Genomic DNA, 9,008 nt, shown 5'->3' on the forward strand with positions numbered 1-9,008 from the left:
ACATGGGAGAACGTCGATCTCAGGGACATACCAACCGGCGCTAATGTCATGGGCTCGAGATTCGCGTTGTCATTGAAACACGTGGGTACAGACCAGGAAATAGCGAAGGCGCGAATGGTCGTGCAGGGTCACACAGACCGCGATAAGTTTAATGTCGTTCACGATACGACTACCCTTCACCACAGGTCGATCCGGGTAATCACATCAATCGCGGTAATGTTCGGATATAAAATATGGGCTCATGACATAACCCAGGCATACCTCCAAGCTGACTCGCCGCTCAAGAGAAATGTCTACTTGATACCGCCAAAAGAGCTCAACCTACCAAAGCATCAAGGATTTCGGCTCATCAAGCCATTGTACGGACTATCCGATAGCGGAGATTATTGGGGGTCTACATCGTCAAGGCACCATAAGATGGATCTAGGAATGGACACTACATGCGGTGACCTAAGCTTCTTCTTCAAGAGAAGCGAGGTAGGCCTGGAGGGATTATCGGGAGTCGTCGTAGACGATACGCTCCAGTGTGGAACGGACCAGTTTCTAGATCACACTCGTCAAACGGTGGACCGCTTCAAAAGCAAGGAACGGGTGATGGAAAATGTGGTCTTTGCAGGCATCCATGTCAAGCAAGAGGGAGGAGAAGCGACGTTGACTCAGGAGTCATATGCACGCAAGCTGAAAAAGATGGACGAAGCTGCGGACTACAAAGAGTTCAGGAGTATGAGAGCGAAGCTATCTTGGCTTGTCAATTCTAGGCCGGACATCTGCTGCGCGGTGGCCAAGTTGGCGCAGGCTCGAGAGCGAGACTACGGAGTCGAGAACGTCAAGGCAGCGAACCAGGTCATCAAGTATGTACTCAAGACTGCAGGGAAGGGCATCGCAATTCCCAAGTTGGATCTGAATACTGTGTCAATCGAGGTGTATACCGATGCATCTTTGGCTAATAATCCGGACCTCTCCAGCCAGCTCGGATACGTGATAGCACTCCGCGATGTGAACGGCAATTGCAACATTGTTGACTACTGCAGCAGGAAGTGCCGCCGCGTCACGCACTCGTCCCTGGCCGGGGAGATCCTAGCCTTCACTGCAGGGTTTGACGCAGCATTTATCTTGAAGCATGATCTGCAACACATTTTAGGGAAGCGCATCCAGCTGATAATGAAGACTGATAGCAGAGGGCTTTTTGACATGGTCACTCGAAAGTCATATTCTACTGAGCGCCGCCTCATGATCGACATGGCGGCAATTCGTGAGGCGTACGACCGCCATGAGATCGACTGTGTAGCTCACGTCCCCGGTGTGAACAACCCAGCAGACGCCCTCACTAAGCTCACTCAGAGCAAGGCACTCACCGGCATGATGGAAGGAAATGCAGAGTGTAAGGTGGCTCAATGGGTTTCTCGAGCCCCAGTGGGGAGCCGTGCATAAGTTGGGGAAGTTAGTGTGGTTTTTGATCGGGGGAAGTCCAATCTATGGCTGAGTAATGGGAACAGACGGCACAAGGTTCCAAGGCCCAGCAGCGCACAGGCGGTGAAAAGAAGCGGCGCCGCGTGGATCGAAGTCAGAAGAATGCGATAGCGCTACCGCAAGTCGCGAGGAGCGGCGAGATTAATCGCGGAATTTGACGCAATCGGCACGTCAAACACGTCGGGTAACCGATTCCGCTACAGCCGTGCATGTTTGTTGAAGCGATGGGGTAAACGAGAAGTATGGGACGAATGAGAAGCAATGTCTAGCTGTAGACAAGCCAGGTTTCTGCCAAGAAACAATTGAGGCTGTGTTGTCAACCGTGATCATGTGATGGTGTAATTAGGATCTCTTTCCATTACAGTGACACATGCCACGCCCGATGGAGGGAGAACTTGGACATTCAACCTGGTGCCTACCACTGAAGGGGCGCATGATGTATGGAGCGCGATATACTCCTTTTTCCTCAAGGGGTGCCTACACTGGAATTGACACGCTGAACTAGGGGAACGGTTACCAGAAACCATAGCTTAAGTATTGTAATCCCTCGACCTACTCGAGGACGAGGGTAGCGTATGTTTATTGAATCTTGGTTTGGCGCAGTAAAGTGCTGAACGCGGGGTAAGAACATACCGCGATCTGTGTTGTTGTTGTTGTTTCTTCCACGCCTCGGCATTCTCTAGTTAGTGAATAAGCTCTAACCTACTAGGGAGCGCGCGCGCGACAAGAGAGAGGAAGGGAGGAACGGCGAGGAAAGTCCGAGTAGTTGCTTGTTTTGCTCAGTCCGACAACACTTTTTATTGTATTTCTATTGTATTTCTATTGTTCTTCCTCTCCTCACCAGCCTCGTCTCGTCTATGTTCATCTCCCTTTCGAACGACTTCCAACGCACACGGGTCTTAGCTAGAAACCTTTTTATTTCTCCTCTCGGTAAACATATTCCTTTTACACATTCCGCAACGCAAATCCTCTACAAATAAGCCTTTCGCCCTTGCAACGTCTTCCCGCTGCCGTCCCCCCAACGCGGACGTTACTGTGCAGATAATCATCGACGTCCAAGCATAAAAATAGTCTACGACAAAGATATATAGTAGAATCCCGATATGAGCTGCAAAGTTATCGCACCCTCACATGAAGGTCTTTAACCATGTGATGATGAAGAAGGAGTTCGTTCACGCCCAGTCTTCGTCTAGAACCTAGCGAATTGTTCCGATATACAGGTGCGCATCCATCTGACAGTTACATACCGTATGTATATAAAATGTATATTCACAGAAAACGAGTCAGTTCATCGCATAGGCACTCCGGAATTCTCGCAAGAAACAACATAATGGAAAATGTGACAAACCTTCTTCTCCTACGCCAACAAAAAATTTGATTCCAGTCGGAATAAAACTGCAAAAAAAAAATAACCGGCGACGTTTTGTTAGCTTTTGTCCTTCGAGCAAGAAATAGATATGGTGCGTCAAAATAAAAAGAACCTTAGTCACCAAACTTACGACCCAAATGAATTTCCTTCGAGAACTAGCTCTCCGACGTACAGCTTCATCACTTGCTTCCTGTACAAAACAAAGTAAGCTCCAACCTCGTCCATACGAAGAGGCCGCGTTCCTAGTTTCACAACTCCCATTTCAATTGGAAGCTGAACCAAGTCTCCTTGTAAGTAAACCTTTCTCTCTTTTTTCCCCTTGTTGTACAAATAATAGTTCACTCCCATCGTTGTAACTTTTCGGTATACTTCTTCGTGGCTCCACGGTCCTGTGTAGCAAAGATGACTAAAAATGTCTCTCATATCGTCTGTAAACCGGAGCTTGGCGGCGGCCCGAGAGTTAAGACGGAGAATAGTCCCGATCTCAAGTTCCCGCCATGACAACAGTCCTCCAATGGAGGCAAATTCTTTCGCAACTGGAAGGCTATACGGGCGAACGAAGTTTGCCATTGCCGAGTTGGCGGGCGTGTAGGAGCTTGTGGAAGAAACAATTGAACCCGAGTTTTCCTCTAAAGCAGCATTTTCGACAGATTTCGCTCGTGCAAGGCGGATATGACATATCAGACATGTGCAGTAAGTCCTTGTATATGTGAGCTCATGTACTTGCCTTCGTGAACCACCATCCGTGAACTTGTCACCAAGAAGCAAGCTTGCCCATGCACTCGCCATATACTTGGTTCCCAAGCGGTAAAGCCTCCCTCCGATTAAGTCTCGCATGATGATTTGTAGATCAGACTCTGAAATCCCAAGTACAAATCCGCATCAAAGAAGTTAGTATGTATGATTATCACTGTCCAAGTCAAATCATCTCCCTCAACGTAATGTGAGGAAGACCTACCTTCAGTTGACTGGTTGATCTGATACGTGAAAGAAGAGCCATCCTTGATCGGATTCTTGTTGAGCAACCGGATGACAAGCCCTTCTGCCTTCATCCCTAAACGGTTCTTGATGAAATGAAGAAGTACTTGCTCGCCTTTCTCCACAGGACTAACACGCTCATCTGTCCTGGCGCCCTTGGCGCTCTTTTCTTTGCCCCGAACGTCTCCGAAGTACGGCTCGTAAGGTACAGAGTTGTTGGATGAGGGAGGGGCGTGGGAGCTTCCCGATATGCTTGATTTGCGGCGCCTTCGAAAACGGAAGGAGGGCAAGGGCATTTCACTCGTTGAGCTTCAAACAGAAGATGAGGTTATCATGGAGCTGCGCGGATTGTACGATTTGAAACACGTTCCTACGGAAGAATTGCGTTGAGAACTGCTGTAGGAATTGCAGGAGTACAGGACGCGTGACCCGGGGGCGTTTTCTTTTTTTTGGAAAGAGGAGCGGCAAAGCAGGTGTAACGTGGAGTAACCTTGATAAAAAATTCAGAACTATTTTTGCCCCTGTTGAAGAACCCGAGCTGTTGTAATGTTGAATTCCATATACCCTGTACGTAGACCTTCAATGTCTCGACACAAGTATGCCTAGAATGGGACTACTTTACTGGCGAAGACGAAGTGTTGGATCAGCGCCTGTGGGTTCTGATACTGTACAACTAATTACACTAGATTAATACGATTATTTAAAGAAGAGGTCGAGACTAAGTCTAGAGAGACTGAAGCATTTTACCCAGTCATGTGTGTTTCCGCTAAGCGCGAGCAGTGGGGGGGGGGGGGGCAAGTTTCCTTTTCTGCTCTAATTTTTTCTGTAAAAAAGGCAGGGCCAGCGGAGAAGACCAGATATGGCCTTGATTTCAGGGTCAGGTTGTGACGACATACAGTATTGTATATCTTACCATGTCGTGGATGCCGATGAGGGCTTTTATCTAGGTCTCGCAATGTTATGGAGTGATGCATTACAAGCGTTGAGCAAAGGCAGGGTCAGCTTGGTTGCCGCATCACCAGAGGCGGAAAATGAACAGCATGCTTGAGTCAGGCGACCCGATAGAAAGTGGTACCTAGGAGGCCAAAGAGGTTGCTTCTTGGAAATTACTACAGTGTACTGTAGTCCCCAAAAGCCATAATACGTCTTTGGGCATGTCCCCTGGATGATTACAGTGTCAGAAGTTCAGAACACCTAATTAAGTTATTTAACCATACATGAAAAGAAAGTCCCACCGGGAGAAAAACATTATCAAAAATTGTGACCACTGTGGGGCCCGTCAAGGGATGTATGATAGGCGCACGAAGGAAGATGGGTTCTAGCCAGCGAAAACGAATTCGTTGACGCATATAAAGCTGTTCAAAAGAAAATTTTGGCTTACAAGAAGCATTGTTCTTTAAGCTAATTTTATATCAGTAGACTAGAGACATTCCTTAAAGTGCTTTCTATTCGGTTTTACCTTCACAAAAATTTTAAAACGAGTCAACCTACCAAAGAAAAATGGAAACCGTTGACATCAAAGTTGAAAAGAAATAAAATTCGCAGATTTTTATGTGATGATAATGCTTGGTCGGATGGACACTAGAATTGACGAGCCGATGCTTCATCTGTGATGATGAACTTCTACTTGCAAAGAACAAAACTCAAATCGCGGTTTGCGTTGTCTAGAAGAAAAAAAACTTTCGTCCTCATATGAGGACTACACCCAAACATCGCAATTAAGTCTGGGCTACAGTACACTACCTCGTTTTCCAAAATATATTTACTGAAAGAAGGGGAAGCTGACCGGCTGCAATTCTATTCTGGAGAATGCGCCCATCTGCCTCTGCAATGGAGGAATGATATTGATATGCTTTTTTCAGTTGTTTCCCAAGTCGAAATACAAGACGATGATTGCCGCGGTCGCCGTGAGGCAGACAATGACGGCCGACTGTACTAGTCCTCTACTGGCCATCCGAAACTAGAGATGAATCTCAGGGCAAGCTGAAAGACAACATAACCTCGCTTATTATCACTCTCCTCCATGAGAAAAGTATCTGTCTTTGCACACCCGCTCTCGTCTGCTGTCACTCTTTACTAACGGTCCTTACACATGCCAACACGCATGTCTGCCGTCACCGTTCGCGTTGCAGGAACCTTCTGCGATGGCTGCAACGTCGCCATTTTTGATGTCCTGGCCTCATTGCATTTATGAACAGGCATATTCGCTTTCAGGTACACTGCAAAACGAATACTACGGGTAAAGCGGCACTGCATTTGAACGGTGAAAGCATGCCCGATGCTTCTGTACGTGCTAGCTGAACCGTCACTGTAGTCATTCTAGCTTGTGGTTTCGCAAAAGACGACAGTGGAACGTCGTCGTATCTTGTGTCGAAGCATAACCGTTAGAAAATAGGTTGGAGCATCGGAAATGGAAAAAGGTTTTGAAAGAGAATAAATATCCGCATTCACGTCCCCAGGTTTAAAAAAGCATTCGTAGATCACCGGTACTCTCGAGTCGGTCAGCTATGCATTTCCCACTTTGCTTTATCTTGAGCGCGAAGTTCCATATTCTTCACCTTCACGCTACCGTCACCAAGCAGGACTAGTTTGAAAGCATCTCCACCGTCTCGCTCCCATCTCAGCCCAGGCGCCTGTGACAATGACAAGGTATTGAACATCGTCCGTGCTGCCCTCCCGCACAAGTTATCAGTCATTGCCGGAGGCCAGACCCAACCCCACCCCGTGGAGAATGCAACACGGTTGCACCTAGGCCGCCGCTCCAATTTACGTTGCTGACCGCTCCTGCCCTGGCTGCATCCTCGCTATCGTCAAAGCGCTAACCAACTCGCCCCCAATCTCCAACGTCACAGTCGCCCTGTACGACCAGCAACAATGGTAAGTTTGCGAGGGATGCGGGGGATGCGGATAATGCCGCAGATGATAAGGGACATGGAAAGGGGTCTCTGTGGAGGTCTCTGGGAAGGTTGCAGAGGAAGAAGCAGCAGCTTCCGATCACGCAGTTTTCTTCCCACAGAAAATTGGATGCCGTCAAGCTTCTCGACCACGGCAGGGAAGAGGGTGGCGGTTTGACGTACCAAGTCATCTCTCGGAACGACCCGATCCTGACCGGAAACTTGGAGGCGACCGCCATTCTGCAAAAAGAGGCCCACCATCTCCGTTTTCTTTTTATCGGAGCACCTTTGTACCCTTCCGGTGGCGCTTTGCACGATGCTGTTCGCGCGGGTCGACGCGCTCGGTGCCAAAGGTCTGCACCACTTGGTTGGAGGGTCCGGCTTCCGCGTCGTGGATATCATCGCGTTTGTGCTTGCCACGCCAGTCCAGTTCCTCTTTGGCTTTCGCTTTTACAGAGGTTCATGGTACTCACTGAAGCAGCGCAGGGCGAACATGGACTTGTTGGTCGCATTGGGGACTTCCATAGCCTACTTCTTCAGCGTAACCCTCCTCGTTCTCAACACCGTACAGATCAGGAGGGGTCTAGAAGTCACGGAGGATGCGATGGCATTTGAGACATCGTCATTGCTGATCACGATTGTGCTGTTTGGGAAGTGGATGGAGACGATGGCCAAGAAGAAGACCACGGCAGGAGTAGAGTCACTTACCAAGCTCGCACCTCGTCTTGTTACATTGGTGTCCAGGCCGCCTTCATCGCAACCAATTTACTCTGAACCGGTCAATGCGGAGCTGGTGTCGGTGGATGACCACTTCCAGGTCAATCCCGGGTCATCGTTCCCCCTGGATGGTGCGGTGCAAGCAGGGGAAACAACGGTGGATGAATCCATGCTCACCGGAGAGTCGTGGCCAGTGCGCAAGGGCCCCGGGGATGCCGTGTACGCTGGAACTGTGAACGGCAGTGGTGCAGTCGTGGTGCGTTGCACAGCCAGCGACTCGGACTCGATGCTGGAGAAGATCATCGAGCTGGTGAAACGGGCGCAAGATTCGCGCGCCCCAATCGAAGCTGTGGCCGACAAGGTCTCAGCTACATTCGTGCCGGCCGTGCTCATCGTCGCGTTGGCCGTAATCGCAATTTGGTTTGCGCTCATCCAAAGCCCAGTAATCCCAGGCGACTGGGCAGACGGTGAAGGCAACGTGCTCTTCTCGCTGTTGTTTGGTCTTTCTGTGCTCATAATCTCATGCCCGTGCGCATTTGGCCTGGCGACACCGACCGTGGTGATGATGGCGACGAGCATAGGGGCACAAAAGCTGGGCATCCCGTACAAGGACGGCAGATAGGCGTTGGAGGCGCCGCACAGGGTGCAAACCGTTCTCTTCGACAAAACGGGGACATTGACAATCGGAAAGCCTGTTGTAACGCGCGCCTCCTCGCTTGCACTCGCTGCCGATGACGAAACCATCCTCTCCAGCTCAGACGACACGGCCCCCGATAACACCCTCCTCCACATCATCGGGACAGCTCAGTCGTTTTCCGACCATCCCCTTGCCCAGGCAATTGCCTCGTACGCCGCGGCTCAAACTGCACAGAGCATGGGCCTCAAGGACTCGCTCAAGGACTCGCTCAAGGACTCGCCCACGCTTTCCTCGCACCGAACCGTGGCCAGCAAGGGCGTGACGTGTGTCTTGGACGACAGCGACAGCGAGCTGCGCGAGGTGTGTATTGATGCTAGTTCATCTTTGTACTTTCTGTTATTTAAAAGAGAAGACCATGGCAGACTCAGCTTTTCATCGAAATGCAGTACATGGCCCTCTGAAAGCTCCTCTGCGTCTTGCAAGTTATTTGTGACAGCTGCTCTGATCTCATCTCTTCTAATCTGCTCTGATCCCTTCTGACATATCAGAAGGGAGGGGTCATTGATATGGAGATGAATGTGATGGAGACGAGCGGCCCCCGTTCCTGTAATCCATGGCCTCAGTACGGATTTCATCTTAACTGTCACAACTTACATTATCGGAGTGCCTCGCTCTCCAGTATCTCCCCGGTAATGCAGTGCATTCATGATATCAATCTGCATATAAAAGAATGGTGCAATCTCAGCACTATAAATGTTTTGAGAGACACGGTGACCAACTGCAAATGCATTGAACGGATAACAGACATTCTTGTTATCCCTTGCGCTGTACTTCATAAATCTCGACTTGGAATCATGGTTAATATTTTCATCCATGTCATAGAAGCAGTCTGCAAAAGCAAATATTACGTGTCGTCTATAGTGAGCCTATCTCATCTCTTCAC

The 9,008-nt window shown here is 49.3% G+C and overlaps 1 protein-coding gene across 1 annotated transcript; it reads left to right on the forward strand.

Annotated features, from left to right (window-relative positions):
* Positions 1 to 7,027: 7,027 nt before the first annotated feature.
* Positions 7,028 to 8,050, forward strand: CHC_T00000800001 (hypothetical protein). Its single transcript, XM_005718096.1, has 2 exons — positions 7,028 to 7,264; positions 7,310 to 8,050. Exons 1-2 carry the CDS (start codon positions 7,028 to 7,030, stop codon positions 8,048 to 8,050), a joined length of 978 nt encoding a protein of 325 aa, XP_005718153.1.
* Positions 8,051 to 9,008: the final 958 nt, after the last annotated feature.

Source organism: Chondrus crispus, genomic scaffold (assembly GCF_000350225.1).
Source record: "Chondrus crispus Stackhouse genomic scaffold, scaffold_368, whole genome shotgun sequence".
NCBI lineage: Eukaryota > Rhodophyta > Florideophyceae > Gigartinales > Gigartinaceae > Chondrus > Chondrus crispus.

What these genes read in the sequence shown, in the direction of transcription:
- CHC_T00000800001 (XM_005718096.1), top strand. Translation starts at nt 7,028, where the DNA reads ATGCTGTTCGCGCGGGTCGACGCGCTCGGTGCCAAAGGTCTGCACCAC. An exon ending in TCTTCAGCGTAACCCTCCTC is followed by an intron (nt 7,265 to 7,309) that starts GTTCTCAACACC and finishes GAAGTCACGGAG; the next exon opens with GATGCGATGGCATTTGAGAC.